This window comes from Leucoraja erinacea, chromosome 8 (genome assembly GCF_028641065.1).
Source record: "Leucoraja erinacea ecotype New England chromosome 8, Leri_hhj_1, whole genome shotgun sequence".
NCBI lineage: Eukaryota > Metazoa > Chordata > Chondrichthyes > Rajiformes > Rajidae > Leucoraja > Leucoraja erinaceus.
The window spans coordinates 31695215-31715169 of NC_073384.1; the positions used below are offsets into that span (position 1 = coordinate 31695215).

The window sequence follows — 19955 nt, forward strand, 5'->3', positions numbered from 1 at the left end:
ATTAAAAAATACTGCAGTTATCAGGCTCTTTATCTTCACATTTCTGATAAATTCCATTGGATTTTCACGATTTATAAGTAGACTTGCAAGCTATAAAAGATTTTTACCTGCTTGGATAAAACGTTCCATGGAGCTCATAAAAAGTCCTTAGTTTGACAAGTAAGCCAGAAACCAGTGTGGAATAAGAGAAATCCCATTGTGTTATTTTATCGATTTGATGGATCACTATCAAGCAAAATCCCATTGACCATTCGCTGATGTTAAATGACCATTGCCATGCATAAATATCATGAGCCAATAATAACCTCGTCCTCAACTCTAAGAAGACGAAGGAAATCATCGTTGACTTCAGGAAGACCAGAGCTGGCAGACATACCCCCATCCACATAAACGGGACTGAGGTGGAGCGCGTCTCCAACTACAAATTCCCTGGGGTACACATCTCAGAGGATCTGTCCTGGTCCCTCAATACCACTAAACTGATCAAAAAGGCACAGCAGTGCCTTTACTTCCTGAGGAGGCTCAAGAAAGATCACCTGTCCCCCCAGATCCTGTCCAACTTCTACCGCTGTACCATCGAAAGCATCCTGACCACCTGCTTCACGGTATGGTACAGCAGCTGCACCACAGCTGACAGGAAGGCACTGCAACGGGTGGTGAAAACTGCTCAGCACATCATCGGTGCCCCGCTCCCTGCCATGGATGCCCTCCACCGAAAACGGTGTCTGAGACGTGCCGGGAAAATCATCAAGGACCCCTCTCACCCTAACCATGGACTATTTGCCCTCCTCCCATCAGGGAGGCAGTACAGGAGCCTCAGGTCTCGCACAAGCAGGCTGAGGAACAGCTTTTTCAATAACACCATTACACTGCTGAACTCACAGTCCCATCGCTAGCTATCTTTAGACTCTCCCATTTGTATACATTTATTTGCCTATGTACCAGTTTAATTCATCCACAGTCCACACATTGTTAACCAGTATTTTTATTTTGTATTTTTATTTCTACTATCTTGCACTATGACCAGACGCTAAACTGCATTTTGTTGTACCTGTACTCGTATTTGTGCAATGACAATAAAGTTGAATTGAATTGAATTGAATTGAATGAGGCGGAAATTTCTTCCATGGTAGTTTTTATGAAACTAGTCAGCATGACTGTACGGTCGCCAACTAAAATGATCAGAAAGAGCCTTTGTGATACTTTTTCATCTGAAAGGAACCTTAATTTTTTTTCTCTGTCTTCACAAATGATCTCATCTTCCATAATGTAGGGAATGTTCTGCAAGGACGCTCAAAAACAACACAAAAATGTTTTGCATGCACAGGCCACCACCGGCTTATTAAATCAAGTAATGTTGATCCTCGGCCCAAATTCACATCTTTTCTACATTAATCCATTTTGGCCCAATTTGACCACTTCCTAAGGAATTATTAATGCATTTCAGATGCATCTGTAGCAGAGCTACAATCTTGACCAGGACAGGATGGAGTCTGTGCATCTGCTGTTTCCTGGCGAAGGTGGATTGGTGGGGAATCTTGTGCACAAGCTTGCATCATCTGAAATTGCGGGAGTAAAGCTTTGTACTCCAGCATTGCCATTTTGGTTAGTGGAAGATGTGGTAATTTTCCATATTCGGTAATGAATTGCTCTATAATCTCCAACAGCACATTGACTTGTCATAGAGTCATACAGCACATAAACAGGTCCTTCAGCCCTACTTGTCCAAGCTGAACAAGATGCCCCATCTAAACTGAGGACAGTCAATATTGACTCTTTCTTACAAAATTGGACTGCAACTGGAACTAACCTTTCTATGACATCACCAATTCTGGTTCAGCGGCATCCACCTCAATGACAAGGGGAAGGACAGGGAGGATAGGAATGACTTGCATTTGAAAGAGAGTGGGCTAATTAGGGACAATCAGCATGGCTTTCTCCGGGGCAGGTCATGTCTTACAAATTTGCTTGGGTTTTTTAAGGAGATCACTAAAAGCTGCTGCTGAGGGTACATCGACTTTAGTAATGCATTTGACCGTTCCTCATGGTAGGCTGATCCAGAAGATTAAGATGCGTGGGATGATAAAACATTTAGTATGTGTGCCTTCATCAGTCGGGGCGTGGAGTATAAGAGTCAAGAAGTTATGATGCAGCTTTATAAAAAACTATGATTGGACTGCATTTGGAGATTATGTGCAGTCCTGATTACCACATTACAGAAAGGATATGGGAGGCTTTGGAGAGTGTCAGTAGACATTTAACACGATGCTGCCTGGATTAGAGGCTATTGGCTATAAGGAGTAAGTAAGCTATAAGGAGGGTATTTGCTATTAGCTATAAGAGGTTGGACAGACTTTGATTTTTGCCCGCTGGAGGCTGAGGGGAAATCTGCTAAAAGTTTATACAATGAATGTGCACAGATAGGGGAGATAGTAGGATCTTTTCCCAGCATGGAAATGTCAAATACTTGAGCTTTGAGTATAGAGGGTGAACGTTTAATGCATATGTGCGGGACAAATTTTTCACACAGAGAACGGTAGGTGCCCAGAACGTGCTGTCATGATTTGTGGTGGAATAAATATGGTAGTGGCATTAAAAAAGTTTTTAGATTGGCACGTGAATATACAAGGGACTGACGTGATAAGGTAGAAAGGAATTGGCATCGTGTTCATCATGTCTGTGGAATTCTCTGCCTCAGAGGGCGGTGGAGGCAGGTTCCTGGATGCTTTCAGGAGATAGCTGGATAGGGCTCTTAAAAATAGTGGAGTCAGGGGATATGGGAAGAAGGCAGGAACGGGATATTGATTGCGGATGATCAGCCTTTCAATGCTACAGAAATATACATTCTGAAATATACCATCACAGTATGATATGGCAACTGCTCTGTCTCTGACCGGAAGGCATTGCAGAGAGTGGTGAAAATTGCCCAACGCATCACCGGTTCCACGCTCCCCTCCATTGAGTCTGTCCAAAGCAAGCGCTGTCTGCGGAGGGCGCTCAGCATCGCCAAGGACTGCTCTCACCCCAACCATGGACTGTTTACCCTCCTACCATCCGGGAGGCGCTACAGGTCTCTCCGTTGCCGAACCAGCAGGTCGAGGAACAGCTTCTTTCCGGCCGCTGTCACTCCACTAAACAACGTACCTCGGTGACTGCCAACACACCCCCCCCCCCCCCCCCCCCCCCCCCCCCCCCCCCCGGACACTTATTATTTTTTTATTCAAATCGTTTGCTATGTCGCTCTTCAAGGGAGATGCTAAATGCATTTCGTTGTCTCTGTACTGTACACTGACACTGACAATTAAAATTGAATTGAATCTGAATCTGAATCTGAATACATAATCACAATGTTCATTGTGCCCATTGTGTCTGTTTTTGCTCGCCAAAAGTGGTTCAGTTCAGCTTAGTGCAATTCTTCCAGCTACTGGACAATATTAGTCCACAGCCATGCAAGTTGCAACTCTTTAAATGCTCATTTATATTAAATGTGGTGAACTTTTCTGCCTCCATCACTCTATCAGCAGTAGGTCCTAGTCCTCACTGGTCTTGGGAGAAGAAAGGTCCAGCACAATCCAAATCCTAACAATTATTCTAAATCTACATCTCCTGGTTATTGGCCTCTCTACTAAGGGAGTACATCTATCTTCTTCAGCTTGTTTAGGCCTCTCACAAGCTTGAACACCTCACTAAATCACACCGCAGTTTCACTTGTTCCAAAACAAGCATCCTTCACCTAGACCATCTTGCAAAGATTTAATTCTCCAGCTCAGGTTAAATTCCTCATAAATCTCCTTTGCAGTCTCTTTGGTACTAATGTTAGGAGTTCAGACATTCATCAGCCCATGGCCTCAATCAATTATAGTTAAGTCTTGAGAGCTTGAATGGCCTTTTCCAGTTCCTACTTCAGCATGTCAGGGTGCAACGTGATCAGATATTGATAGAAATCTGCTCTTTCCTGACGAGAAGCTGGCACACAAAACCCAGAATTGGGCTATGTGAAACTTTACTGCACTATTGGCTAATTTCACAGCTATTTAAATGGATCTTTACTGATATAACACCAGCTGAAAGAAAACCAGTGTGTTCAGGGTGGGAGGAATAGCCATTAACGAAGCAGAGAAAGTATGGGTTGAAGGAAGAAGAAAAGGATTAAGGTGAGCACCTCAATGGGTTTTGCCCCATTATACAAAAGGGCATCAGGATCAGCAAAGACACAAAAACTATGCCTGAGTTTGAGCCAGGGCAGATCTTTAACTCTTTAATTAAGCCAATTTAAGCCACTATCATGTTGGTGTTTGCTTTGGTTGGGTTCAAGGAGACCTCTGCCCAAGAGCCAGCTCCTAATGTTTACAATGGTAAATGGTGTTCCTTTAGGAAGCAGATTCAGTGGCACAAGTGTCAGTAACTGGCTTATAGACACTTGGTTTCCAGATCAACTCAGTTAGACCGTTGGATGAAGATTGTGGTATTTCTCCCAGTTATGGAATGAATTTCACAGTCATCAAGGGTGGGCAGGTGCAATGGAGATGAACGAGCACCAGATTGATATTCCGTATTACAAGATACAGGGAAAGCACAAGGAAGTTTCCAGGAAGTTTGCATAAGTGGCAACAGCAGGAATATTCGGTAAGACTGATAGGTGCGGTTAAATAGGGAATCTCACTCATTGTGGTCACGGATAGACTATACTACCTGGTGCTTCAACTGCTGTAATCTATACAGAATCGATTGATGTAACTTTGCTATGAAAACAGTTGAGGGACATTATCATGGGATGGTAGGAATTTAATTTCAATTAGCCGCTACTTTTTCCATATTAAAAAAGGGCCTAGATTTTCAGCACGCCTTGTTGACTGAGTTATTGTACTTTGTGCCTTATGGATATTGTGACATTCATAGGAAAGCTAGAGAAAGTTGGTCAACATAGAACTAATGTGAACGGGTGATCGATGTATGGCGTGGACTCGCTGGGCCATAGGGCCTGTTCCTTCTTATATCTCTAAACATAACATTGAAAAATATGAACTAGAAGCAGGAGTAGATAGTCTGGCCTTACAAGCTAACTTGGAGAGTGGTGAATGCCTGGATCATGCTGCTGTGGTAGTGATAGATACAAATACAATAATAACATTTAAGACACTTTTGTATAGGCACATTGATATCCCGGCAATGTCGGAGTATGGATTATGTGCAGGTGGGGGAGATACTTTAACATAGCATCATATTTGGCGCAGACATTGTGGACCGAAGGGCATGTTCCTGTGCTGTACGGGTCTACGTTATACATTCTAACGCTTCAGCAACTCTGAGGGAAGACATTTTTCCTCAACTCCATGATAAGTATCACGCAGCATAGATAAGTATCACACAACAAACTGCTGGGTCACCATGTACATGAAGACCATCATATACCCATCTATACTAATCCCATTTAGCAACACTTGCCCATAGCCAACACTACTTGACAATTCGCATGCTCACCCAGATATTACAAAAATATTATAAGAGTACCTGCATCTACCACCTTCTCAGGCAGTACATGAACTTTAATCTTGCTATGAAAACAGTCGAGGGACATTATCATGTGATGGTAGCAATTTGATTTCAATTAACCGCCACTTTTCCTATATTAAAAATTGTAACCAGCGAATTGTAACCAGCCTCTGAGTGTAAACCATTCTTCAGATCCACTCTGAACCTCACCTTAAATTATTCCTTCTGTCTTAGACACCTGTCATGAAGAAAGGTTTCCCCACTCCCTATCCTAATTTTGTATAACTCTATTAGCCCCTCCCCCCCCCCTCCCCCCTCACCCCCCCCACCCCACCCCACCTTCAGACTCTACTTCAAAAGAATCAAACACAACCTTTCCAGTCTCTCCTCATAACTGAAACATTTCATCTCAAGCAACAACCTGTGAATCTCCTCTGTAGTTTTCCAGTGCAATTATATGCTTCTGATGGTGCGACAACTAGAACTGGACACAATATTTAAAACATGGCCAAATTAATTATTTCTAAAAACAGAAAGTGCTGTAAATGCTCAGCAAGTCAGGCAGCATATGTGGAAAGAGAAACAAAGTTAAAACATCTAAAGAACACCAACACTACTTCGGTCGACAGGATGTGTGAAGCTATTCACATCTTCATACTGGGCCTCCTTTATAACATATCCATATGTTGTGACCATAACCCCACCATAGTTCTGAACTCCTTAAACAGAGAAGTTCTTAGGGCGACACAGTGGTAGATTTGTTGCCTTAAAGGACCAGGGACCCAGATTCAATCCTGACTACGGGTGCTGCCTGGCGGAGTTTGCATGCTCTCCCTGTGACCGTGTGGGTTTCTCTGGGTGTACCCAGTTTCCTTAAACATTCCAAAGACAACAAGTTTGTAGGTTACAGGTTTATATGGCTTCTGTAAACTGTAAATAGTCCCTAGTGTGTAGGATGGTGCTGATGTGCGGGGTGATCGTTGGTCAGCACGGACCTGATGGGCCAAAGTAAGTCTAAAGTAAAGAATAACCCATCCTGCATCCAGATTGGGGAGCCCTGTACATTTCAAAGGACTAATATCTGTTTAAATATTTATTCAAAGAGCATCAAGGCTGGATGGACTTCATTTAATCTTGCACTGGGTAACTTGTGAAGACCTATTTGTGAGCAGTCTTTCATAGATATTAATGTGAAAATATTAAATTATAGTTTGGAGTTATTAATTTTAACGTGTTATATATGGATTTATCCCTGAATGAACAATGATTCTTTCCCGGAGCCCTAAGATCAGAAATTCAATAAGGAGAAGTTCAGGATTCATGTCACATGCTTGAGACAGTTGGAGAAATTAAATCATAAATTGCAGCACAAAGGAGTTTGTTTGGCCCATCAGCATGGTTCCAGTGTTAACTCTTCAGCAAGTGTCTCCACTCAATCCATTTTCCTCTACTTCTGAAGAAGGGTCTCGACCCGAACGTCACACATTCCTTCTCTGCAGAGATGCTGCCTGTCCTGCTGAGTTATGGGCCTGTCCCACTATACGAGTTTACCCAAGAGCTCTCCCGAGTTAAAAAAAAAAAATCAAACTCATGGTAAGTACGTAGAATGTACGTAGCGGGCAAGTTGGAGCTCGGGACTATTTTTAGCGGCTCGTAACGCTAACGGCAGGTACTCGGGAAACGTAGTAAGCTCGTGAAGTTTTTTTAACAGTGCGGAGAGTGTCCACGAGAGTCCCCGAGTACCTACGAACGGCTATTACCGTAATTCTCAGAGTTCGAATCAGGGGAAACTCGGGAGAACTCTTGAATTACCTCGTTCAGTGGGACAGGCCCTTTACTGCAACACTTTGTGTCTATCTTCCCTCTACTGCACTGGTATACTGTATTTTTCCTACTTATCCAGTTTCCATTGAAATGCTACATAATCAGGGTAAAAGGGGAACAATAAAATTCCTACTTGCAGCAGCATGAACAGCTCTGTAAACACAAAACTCATAAATAACACAGTAAACAAAATAAAGTTCAATAAATTAAAAAAACAAATGCAATATTAGTGTAAAACAAAAGCCTGAAATCTTGAGTTCTACTAAGGCAGTTGGTTTATAGTATAGATTGAAGATGGTTATCAAGACTAACAGCAGGCTCTTGATCAGCTGGGCATGTGGAATGAGGAATGAATAATGGAGTTTAATTCCGATATGTAAGAAGTTGCATTTTGGGAAGTCAAACCAAGAGGCAGGACCTTCACAATTAAAGGTAGGGCCCTATGAAATGTTGTAGAGCAGAGGGATCTAATAGTACAAGTATACCGGTCCCTGAAAATGAAAGATAGAATAGTTTCAGTATTCAAGGAATTGAGTATAGAATTTGGAATGTTATGTTACAGCTGTACAAGACATTGATGAGGCCACACTTGGAATATTGTGCTCATTTTTGGTCCTCCTGCTGTTGGAAAGATGCCATTAAGCTGGAAAGACTGCAGAGAAGATTTACACAAATGTTGCCAGGACTCGAGGGCCTGAGCTGTAGAGTGAGACTATAATCTAGGATTTTATTCCTTGTTGTCAAAGAGGATGAGGAGTGATCTTATAGAGATGTATAAAATCAGGAGTGGAATAGATATGCACAAAATCTTTTGCCCAGGTAGACCCAGGGTGGCACGATAGTGCAGTGGTAGAGTTGCTGCCTTATAGTGCCAAAGACCCGGGGTAGAATAGTGTTAGTGTGCGGGGATCGCAGGTCAGTACGGACTCCATGCGTCAAAGGGCCTGTTTTCGCGTTGCAACTCAAAACTAAAATTGGGCCATAAAGCTGGGTTCCATGCTGTATGACTCTATGTGGAAGGTTCTGAGAGCTTTCTATGGTGGAATAGATACAAAGAACATTTGGAAGGCTCTAAACTGCCTCCAAACTCAAGTCTGCCAGAGAAAAGATGGTCTGGCGAAAAAGGGCTTCATTACAATACCCACAACTTGTTATAGTAGGTATATAGTCATAGAGTCATACAGCATGGAAACTGGCCCTTCGGCCCAACCTGCCCATACCAACCAACATGTCCCTTCTACATTAGTCCCACCTGCCAGCGTTTGGCCCATATCCCTCCAAACCTATCTATGTATCTGTCTAATTGTTTCTTAACTGTTGCAATAATCCCAGCCTCAACTACCTCCTCGGGAAGCTCATTCCATACAACCACCACCCTTGGTGTGAAAAAGTTAACCCTCAGATTCCTATTAAATCTTTGCTCCTTCACATTAAAGCGAAGAAGACTGTAAAAAGTGGTGAACAGTGCCCAGTCCATCAGGGGTACTGGCCTCCCCACCATCGAAGGGATTTACAGGAGTCACTGCCTCAAAAAAGCAGCCAGCATCATCAGAGACCCACACCACCCTGGCCACACACTCATTTCTCCCCTGCCATCGGGAAGAAGGTACAGGAGCCTGAAAACTGTAATGTCAAGGTTCAGCACATTCTGAACACATTCGGTATTGTACTTCCGGTGGCGCTGGTGCCAGCAGCCTCCACCTACAGCCCGGTATCTTTTTGTTTTTTTGTTTATTTAGTTATGTAAAAGTGTATTTTTTTGTGTTTCTTTGGTGTTTTTATGTGGGGGAAGAGGGCACGGTGCGGGGGATACCGTACTTCAGCCGCTTCCTGGTGAGGACGCGACTATTATTCGAGTCGCGTCCTCGCCCCCCCCCCCCTCCCCCCACAGCGGCCTACCTACCTGGATTGGCGCGGCCTTTCCTGCCGGGATCGACCGGAGCTCCAGCAGCGGCGGGACAGCGTTGAAACATCGCGGGGCTGGCGATGCCTTACCGGGGGTCGCCGTCTGGAGCCCGGAGTGCTGGACCTGCTGCACCAACATCATGGAGCTGCGGTTTGCGGAGCTCCCAACGCGGGCGGCGCTGATGGACAGCGCGGGGTCCTGCGACTCTGCCCAGCTCGGCCTGTGGACTCGGGAGCTGCAGACTCCGGCTGCGGGAGGCGGCTGATCAGAAGGTCCGGGCCGCTGAGGAGGAGGATGCTCACCGTCGGGGTTCGGCGTCGGCGTTCCACCAGCCCAGCGTGAGGGCCTGAACATCGGGCCACCCGGGGCGGCGACTGCGGGTGCTCGGAAGGCCCCGTCCACGGATGAACACGGAGGGGAGGCTGGCTGGACTATGGTGCCATCCTCACCTTGGTGCCATTTATGTTATGTTGTGTCGTGGACTTCTGTATTTGTGCTTTTTTTACATTTTAATTCAATTTCAATTTTATTTTTAATATGTTTTATTATTTATTTATTATTTATTTTTATTATTTCTTTGTGATTTTTTTATGATAAGGGAAATTCATTTCGTTGTCCCAAATTGGGACAATGACAATAAATTTGAATACAATACAATACAATACAATACACATCTTCTTCCCCACAACCTTCAGGCTATTAAACACTACACCTCCATTAAGTTCTGAACTATTATCTGAACACGAGGCAGCGGTTTTGTCTTTTTGCACTATTATTGCTTGTTTTATATATATATATATATATACTCACATACATACATATATATACATATCTATATGTCAAAACGCCGACAGTTTTCCCATTTCGTTAGCGATTTCACTTGGTCTAGTGTGTGTGTGCGTGTGCGTGTGTGTGCGTGTGCGTGTGTGTGTAGGTGTGTATATGTATGTACACTGAACTTTTTTTCTTGTTTATCATATTGTTTACAATATACTACGTTTACATATTCTATTGTGCTGCTGGTTCTCAATTCCCCTACTCTGGGCAAAAGACTTTGCATCTACCCGATCTATTCCTGTCATGATTTTATACACCTCTGAACCGACTGCCTGCAAGGACCATGGGAGAAAAGTTAATCATTGCTTTCAAAACAGAGTCAGCTAGTAGAGAGAATAACACATAATAATAGAGAACAAGGTCGATAATATTGCTCTTCTGGGAGCTAGCACAGAATTAATGAGACACAACTAATCTACGATTCTATAACACGTCAACTATAAACCACCGAGTTAAAGTCTATAAACTCTTCCAAAAATCATGATGGCAGGTTTCCAATCTAAATGTTAACTGCTTCTCTCTCCACCGTTGTTGCTTGACCTGTTCCAGTGTGATGGGTAATCCATAATGTTGCACCATGTGAAACCGTTACACAAAATCAGGATTCATGTCTCCAGGCTACGCACTGCACACTCACAATTTTCCGTAAAAATCAGGAGACTGGTTTAGTATAAATGCCCTCAGAACAGTGCCTTCACTGTGCTGTGCTCTGGTAAGGTTTAGTTTAGTGATACAGCGTGGATACAGACCCTTTGGGCCACTGAGCCCACGCCGACCATCGATCACCCGTACACTGGTTCGAAGTTATCTCCGTTTCACATCCTACACACTTGGAGCAATTTACAGAAGCCAATTAACCTACAAGCCTGCACACCTTTGGAATGGTGGGAAGAAACCAGAGCTCCTGGAGCAAATGCACGTTGTCACAGGCGGAACGTGCAAACTCCACACAGACAGCACCCAAGGTCAGGATCAAATCCGGGTTTCTGTCACTGTGAGACTGCAGCTCTACCACTGCGCCACTGTGCTACTGTGCCACACTATGGTCACACACACTTGGTTCCCCAAGTCAATACCAGATAAAAAAGCCCCAGGTTTTGAGCACAGCTTTAAAAAGCTTTATTTCTCTATTTTCTTTAAAAATAGGCAAACATAATTGGCTACAGAGTTTATTCTATTGCACCTAAGCTAATTTTTTCAGTCCCACACATGTACATAAGACAAGGAACATGAGCTTGTCAGGAGCTAATAAACCATATCACCAGATGTGTCAAGCAAGCATTTGCTGCAAGGTTTCATAAAATGTAACAAGAATGGTGGAGGCTCTTTAATTCACCAGACTGGAAAATTTCATCTGCTGGGTCTAATTAACATTTGAAGTTAATAAAAAAAAAGGCCTGGAGTGCTTGCAAAGAAAAATGCAATTAGAAATAAAACATTTTTGATCCCCTAGTGTATGATTAGCATGCCAATGTTTGTTAAGTGCTAGGCTGAGTACTCTTATAGGTCAAATGGTGTTCACCAGCCACCCCGAAGGAATCATTCAACATGGAATAATTTCCCTCATCTGCACAAGGCAGGCAGTCCATGGATTGCTGCATAGATTCTGATACCAACAGTTAACGCCTTAAGAAAACTACCAAGCTCACTGACAAGGTACATTGATATTCTGGGTTAAAAGAAACAGAGATTTGATTCAATATGCAAGGTCTTCTGGCAATCAAACAGACCTCTGGAGCTCCGTGCAAAATGTAATTCCATCCTAAGCTTGCACCTATGCACTGAGAAAAATTGGTCAGTGAAATTATGTCTTCACATTGCAGACTATCAAAGACTTGGAAGATAATGCACTTTCCTGCTTTCTTCCTGTTTATTTATAATCCAACCGGATAGCTTTTCTGAGAAGCATCTCTTCTTTCATTCTCATGGTTCATTCTCCCCATTCTTGGGGAGAAGGCAGGAACGGGGTACTGATTAGGGATGATCAACCATGATCACATTGAATGGCGGTGCTGGCTCGAAGGGCCAAATGGCCTACTCCTGCACCTATTGTCTATTGATAGGACTTCAGACATTGAAAGCCTGATGGCGGCAAATGCAAGCAGGTGCCGTCACACGTGGGTCCTGTGCAATGAGTGCTGGCAAAACATTTTTCCAGTGAGAGAAGGAACAGCAAGGTCAGCTCCACACAGCCAGCGATGCCCAGCAGGAGGCAGTGGAGAGCCATCTAGACAGAGTCATAAACATGGAAACAAGCCAAAAGCAAATTGCTGGAGGAACTCAATGGGTCAGGCAGCAACTGTTGAGGGAAATCTGAAGGAGGGTCTCGACTTAAAACACCATCTCCTCATTTCCCTTTGAAGATCCTTCCTGACCTGCTGACTTCCTTTAACTGTTTATATTTGGCTCAAGATTCCAGCATCTGCAGTCTCCTGTGTCTCCATGTAAACAAGCCATTCGGTCCACCACATTCAGAGTGACCATTTGAGTTAATTCCACCTTCAAAATTAATGGTTGCATTTGTGAGTGTGCATGCATGGGGTGGGGATAGGGAACACAGGGAATGTGTCAGCCAGCAGAAAATCCACCAAATTAGAGGGAAATTAGTGGATTACAAAAATGCCGGGGCAAACAAGAACAGACCTTGCATTGGAATCTCTACAGGCCACAGAATCTAGGGGAAAAGGTGAAGATCTAATAAATATGTACAAAATGTTGTTTTATAAAATCATGAGAGGAATAGATTGGGTAAATGCACAGAGTCTCTTGCCCAGAGTAAGGGAATCGAGGACCAGAGGAGGTAGGTTTAAGGTGAAGGGGAAAAGATTTAATTGGAATCTGAGAGGTAACCTTTCACACAAAGTGTTGTGGGTGTATGGAATGAGCTGCCAGAGGAGGTAGTTGAGGCAGGACTATCCCAACATTTAAGAAACAGTTAAGACAGGAAGGTGGATAGGACAGGTTTGGAGGGATATGGGCCAAATGCAGGCAGGTGAGACTATTGTAGCTGGGAGATGTTGGCTGGTATGGGCAGATTGGGCTGAAGGGCCTGTCTCCACGATGTATGACTCTAACTCTATGACTCTATTAAATGGTAAAGCCAGAGAATAGCTACTATTTGCATTGGTGTTGAAAGACTTGAAAGACCAGATTTGTGCAAGAAAAACATCTTTGCAGTGAGTGGCTGCGATCTAGAATGCATGCATTGCCTGAAAATGTGTGAGATAAGATTCAAAGATAGTTTACAAAAAGAAAACTGGGCAAATATTTTAAGGCAATAAAATTGATGGGCAAAAAATAAAATAAAATAGAGTAAAACAATAAAATAGGGTTAAATTGAAAGCTATTCCAATAGTTAATAAAGCCTATTGGGCAGTGTTTACTAAAGTTATAACATTTATATACTTAAATGAATAACAAGTACTACTTTTTCTCTAAATTAGTAAGAAAGTAAATGCAGCCTTGAAACCCCTAGTCTTGAGAGCATCATTTCATTCAACAGTACAGAAATGTCTCCATGGCAGACAGGGAGAGGCTTCAGAGGGTAACTAGGACAGCGCAGAGGATCATTGGCTGCCCTCTCCCCTCCCTGATGGACATCTACACCTCCCGCTGCCTTAGCAGGGCAAAGAAGATCATCAAAGACAGCTCCCATCCTGCGTTTGGACTGTTCGACCTGCTGCCCTCTGGAAGGCGCTATAGGTGCATCAAATCCAGGACAAATAGACTCAGGAATAGTTGCTTTCCGAGAATTATAACTACTATTAATTCTAATTCACACATGCACTGACTTCACTGCCCAACACGGACTTCCATCTGTATATATGTATATATGTATGTAGCGCCGCAGAAATTGTGCACCTATTCCCCCCCCCCCCCCCCTTCTCCCTTCCGTTTTTTGTTTTTTCTGTTTCTTGTTTTTTGTGCTAAATTGTATGTATGCACTGAGTACGAGCAGCTTTCATTTTCACTGTACATGTATAGTGACAATAAATGGCATATCTATATCTATATCTATATCTAAACTATAGCAAATGGTGTATTTCAGTAGCAGGAATAAAGGTGTAGACTATTTTCTTAATGGGGAGAGAATTCAGAAATCGAAGGTACAAAGGGACCAGAGTGCTGGTACAGGATTTCCAAAAGTCTAGTAAGGAAGACAAATGCAATGCTAACATTTATTTTGAGAGGACGCTGGCGTTGGAGAGGGTCCAGAAGAGGTTTATGAGAATGATCCCAGGAATGATTGGGTTAACATATGTTGAACATTTGATGGCACTGGGCCTGTGCTCGCTGGAGTTTAGATGTTGAAACATATCGAACAGTGAAAGGCCTGGGTAGAGTAGATGTGGAGAGAATGTTTCCACTAGTGGGAGAGTCTAGGACCAGGGGCCTCAGAATTAAAGGGCGTACCTTTAGAAAGGAGATGGGAAGGAATTTCTTTCAACAGAGGGTGGTGATCCTGTGATATTGATTGCCACAGACGGCTGTGGAGGCCAAGTCAATGGATATTTTTAAGGCAGAGATTAACAGATTCTTGATTAGTTCGGATGTTCGGGGTTATGGGGTGTAGGCAAGAGAATGAGGTTGAGAGGGAAGCACAGATCAGCCATGATTGAATGGTGGATTGAATGGTGGACTTGATGAGCTGAATAGCTTAATTCTGCTCCTATAACATATGAATTTATAGCCTGAAATGTTTCACTGTAGGGCCTTCTCCACTGAGGCAAATGAACAAAGTACAAACAATAGTGCAAAATCTGTGATATTTTGTGAAGGGTGACACAGCCACTTGCAGACGGACGCACTGAATGTTCCTGGCACTTCCATGTCTTATTGCCAAAAAGCACAGTACTTTGGTTCAGTTATATTTTGTCTGGTTCAACCAGTTTAAGTACATCGACTTGGAGAATATCTAACAGGGATCTTACCCCTGAGGCCATTTATGCACATTGAGTCAGGAAATGCTCCTTAATAGGAATCCACAAAGGCTACCCTGAGGTGATTATCCATATTTCCACTGCCTGTATCCCAACTCCAGTGACAACAGCGTGATGCGGTATGTGCTCACAAAATAAGACAAAAGCCCACAGGCTGCCCCATAAAGGTATGTGGTGCTTTCTGCTTTCCGATATTAACATTTTTACCTTGTCATCCACTGAGTGGAAACAACTGCAACACGTAAATGAATAAGCCTTTGATGGCCATACACCCGCCGCTCAAAACTGTATTGCACCCATGGTAGTTTCTTACCATCACATCCACGCCCATCTGCTGATGCTGCGAATCCCTGCTCACAAATGCAGTGGAAGGAACCTTCCGTGTTCAGGCAATCTCCATGTACACAGCGCTCTGGGGCCAAGCATTCATCCACATCTAGTGAAGAGCAAAAAAACATCAAATGTGTCACTTCTTGTACAAGTGAACAAGAAAACTTTTGGAATAGGTTTACAAGTGTACAATCATATCAGATACACTATATATGTATATAAATACATTCAAGTCAAACTCAAGTGCAATAGGGCAGCATAGTGGCACTGTAGTAGAGGCACTACCTTACAGCGCCAGAGACGCGGGTTTGATACTGACTATGGATGCTGTCTGGATGGAATTCTCCTTGTGACCACATGGGTTTTCTCCCACACTTCAAAGATGTACAGGTTTGCAGGTTAATTGGCTTCGATAAAAATTGTAAAAATGTCCCAAGTGTGTATGATAGTGTTAGCATACGGGGTATATCGTTGGTCAACGTGGACCCAGTGGGCCAAAGGGCCTGTTTCTGTGCTGTGTCTCTAAAGTCTAATAGATGAGGAATGGAGATATATAGACACTTAGAGTGAAAATGAGGTGATGAGGACCAGGGAATTGGACATTGGCAAAATGGTGGCGAGCATGCAAGATTTTGCTTTGAATTCTGTTGCAAACTGTGTTTTGCACTAATGTCTTTTTTAACACTGTTTTTCATTTTACTGTCTTGTATAATTTTATGTATAATTATGGATAATTTTATGATTTAGTGTTTTTGTCTGTGTGTTTACGATGCTGCTTCAAGCAAGATTTTCATTGTAACTGTGTCTCACCATTTTTGTACGTGGCAATAAACTCGACAACTTGATATGTTTGTAGGTAGGAAGGGACCACATGGTGGGGGGACAAGATGGAGTTATGGCATGAGGAGATAAATTCATTGGTACAAGCGCAGGCCATCCAGGTCAGCACCATTTGTGAATCACAGGTAGAAGCACGGTGGCGCAGTGGGAGAGCTGCTGCCGTACAGCGCTTACAGCGCCGGAGACCTGGGTTCGATCCCAAGTATGGGTGCTGTCTGTACAGAGTTTGTACGATCTCCCCATGACCGCATGGGTTTTCTCCGAGATCTTCGGTTTCCTCCTACACTCCAAAGACGAGCAGGTTTGTAGGTTAATTGGCTTGGTATAAATGTAAATTGTCCCAAATGTGTGTAGGATAGTGTTAGTGTGCGGGAATCATTGATCGCTGTGGACTCGGTGGGCTGAAGGGCCTGTTTCTGTGCTGTAAATGGGTAGTGCAGAGTTAGGAAACTATTAGGTTGGATCTGTGGAGGGAGAGATCTCCCAAAGTGATGAGGTCTGTAAAGGTATGAAGGACGGCGGCCTATTGGTGAGGTCATGGTCTGGGGGAAGGTATGCAGTGATGTCCAGGGTCGCCTGTTTAACTGTGCTGTAAATGGGTGGAGTGCAGAGCAGTTTTGGTCTCCAAATCTGAGGAAGGACATTATTGCCATAGAGGGAGTGCAGAGACGGTTCACCAGACTGATTCCTGGGATGTCAGGACTGTCTTATGAAGAAAGACTGGATAGACTTGGCTTATACTCTCTAGAATTTAGGAGATTGACAGGGGATCTTAGAGAAACTTACAAAAGTCTTAAGGGGTTGGACAGGCTAGATGCAGGAAGATTGTTCCCGATGTTAGGGAAGTCCAGGACATGGGGTCACAGCTTAAGGATAAGGGGAAGGTATGCCGAGATGAGGAGATTTTTTCACACAGAGAGTAGTGAATCTCTGTCTTGCCACAGAGGGTAGTTGAGGCCAGTCATGCATGTTTTAGAGGGAGTTAATCCAGCATTTCACAGAGGGTATGGAGAGACAGCTGAGTTGGATGATCACATATTGATGCGGTGCACTCGAAGGGCCGAATGGCCTACTCCTGCACCTAATTTCTATGTTTCTATCACGAGGACACTGCCCTTGCCATCACAATGCTGACAACTCGGTCATTGCCGCATTGCTGTTTTGCTGGATCTTGTGCACACGTTTCCTGTCTTACAACAGTGACCACTCTTAAAAGGAACTTCACTGGCTGCACATTTGGGCAGCGCAAGAGCATCAGTGACAAACTGCCAGGGATCAAACATGGAGGGGTGTGAGGGCATGAGATAGTCAATCTACCACAGGCTCTCCCATGGAAGTTACGTGGCGTTTTCTGGCTTCTGGCATGAACACTACCTTGGCACCGTACATCATCCACGAGCTGGAAGCCACTGCGACACATGCAAACAAAGGATCCTTCGGTGTTCATACACTCGCCTCCCTGGCAAGCATCTGCATTTTCTTGGCATTCGTCAATGTCTGCAACAAGTAAGTTTAGAAAGCTGTTCAGCTGACATTGCCTATAAACCACTCTGATGAACTCCAACTTTTTTTTATTGCTCCCTCACTATTAGAACATCCAGAGAAAATACTCCTTGGATAACCGCTGTTTTTGCACAGCTCCCAAAGCCACAAAGGGAATTGACCACAGTTAATTTGGTTACAGTGTCTGTAATTTTAGCCAAAAATGTATAGTTTTCAACAAACAGCACAGGCCAAAAAGCCTTTCTCCCACTGAGACTATGCAGGATGTGTTCATTGTGTGGTTGGTGGGCCAGGTTAAAATGGGCAATCTTTCACTGTGAGGTTTAATAGGCCTTCTGCTGTCACCACCACGTCAAGTGATGGAGTCACATCCTCCCACATTCTCCATGAAAACAGAGCGTGCTGGAAAAGACAGCCCTGCAATATTTAAACAGGGCACATTGCAAACTTCAGGAGATCATCTACTTCTTGTTGTTTCCACTTAAACCTCCTCTAGATCATTACCTCTATTCCTGTCCTTTTATCGCCAACACTGCCCTCCACTATCAAAACTTCAGCTTATTTCAATCTCTCCCCTTCAAACAGAACTTCCCCTTTTCGTCCATATTCCCCTCCTTTAACATAGAATATTGAACATTTTTATAATAGAGCGATTGTTTCTCTTTCTTTCTTTCTTTTCTAGGGTCTATTTCTTAACTTTCTTCTCTAACTCACTTTCTAATGGGCTTTCTTATTCCAACACTTTCTTGCACTATCACGACTCTTTCTCACTTTCCTTACTTCCTTTATTTCTATCTTTCTTAAAGCTCAAAAAATGAAGGGGTACAACAAATGTAATAAGATATATGTGGTGTGTATTACTGTAACTTATTGCACTTCTAATTAAAAAAAATAAAATAAAAATAATAATAAATTTAAAAAAATAATAATAATAAAAAATAGAGAATATTGAACATAGAACACAACAGCACAGGGATAGGCCTTTCGGTCTGAAGAAGGTCTCAACTCGAAACGTCTCGTCTCTAAACGTCACCCATTCCTTCTTTCCAGGAATGCTGCCTGTCTCGCTGAGTTACTCCAGCATTTTGTGTCTATCTTTCAGCTCTCAATGTCTATGCTGAATATAATGCCAAATTAAACTAATCACCTCTGTCCACACATGATCCAGAAGCCTCCATATACATATGGTAACCTTTCCATGCATCTTAAACCCAGCATTTACAAAATGTCATATACACTGTATGTTCTCTCACTATGAATGCTCCTTGGCTTGTGAGCATTCCCAATAATTTTATTCTAAGTATTGCCCTTTACAAGAGCTGAAGCTGTTCAAAAAGAAGATTCTTCTCTTCCTTGGCCTGGCTGCAGGGTGCAGAGCAAAATCAAGGGGAAGGTGTGGAAACAGGTAGATCTGCCCATGTTCCCCCTCAACACACCAAGTCTGTTGTCTCCCTCTTCGAACAGTATCTATGTGTACATTTATTTCAGAATGGCAGCTGTATGACTATGACAGCTCGTTCCAGATATTCATCATTCTTTGTGAAATGTCGACTCCTCAGCTTTTCTTTAAACTTCTCCCCTCTCACCTATGTCCTCTTGTCTGAGACTCCTCTGCCATGGAAACAAATATTCTAACTATCTACCCTATCTATGCCCCTCGTAATTTTGTAAATGTCTGTAGGGTGGGTCTACCCTCAGTCCTCTATGATCCTGTGAGAAAAAAAAACCTAGCCCAGCCGTATTTATTCTTATAACTACAGGCCAGGCAACTTGGTTGATCTCTTCCGCACTTTCTATTGCTACCACATTCTTCCTGTGGTATGGTTAACAGAACTGTATACCAAGTGTGGTCCAATGAATATTTTCTACTCTAAATGTGGTCTAGCCAATATTTTGTTTTGCACTCATTCTATGCATCTCTTCAAGTGTGACGTGTTGGACCTTGGGAGGTGAAATGTAAGGGGAAGTATACAGCTAATGACACCATCCATAACAGCATTGATGTACAGTGGGATCTTGGGGTCCTGCTCCCTGAAAGTGGCAAAGCAAGGACATAGAGTGATCAGGAAAGTTACTGTCTGCTTGCATCCATCTGTCAAGGCAATGAGTATGAGCCAGGAAGTTATGTTGCAGCTTGATTTGGAGTATTGTGTGCAGTTATAATTGCTCCATTTAAGGAAGGAAGTGGAGGATTCAGAGAGGGTGCACGAGAGGTTTACCAGAATGCTGCAGGGATTGGAGGGTATTAGCTGAAAGGAGATATTGGACAGACTTGGATTGTT

General features: G+C 43.3%; 1 protein-coding gene across 5 annotated transcripts in view; it reads right to left on the reverse strand.

The window, feature by feature from the left end:
- The window catches only part of ltbp1 (latent transforming growth factor beta binding protein 1), a 295601-nt gene that overhangs the window by 86138 nt on the left and 189508 nt on the right, over window positions 1-19955 (reverse strand). For all 5 annotated transcript variants that reach the window (XR_008723852.1, XM_055639325.1, XM_055639326.1 and 2 more), the window contains 2 exons: window positions 17545-17667; window positions 15314-15436 (listed from right to left, as the gene is read on the reverse strand). Coding sequence is in view for 4 of the 5 variants with exons in the window: in XM_055639325.1 (XP_055495300.1) it covers window positions 15314-15436; window positions 17545-17667 (246 nt within the window). In the remaining variant the exon portion in view is untranslated. The remainder of the gene's footprint in view (window positions 1-15313; window positions 15437-17544; window positions 17668-19955) is intronic.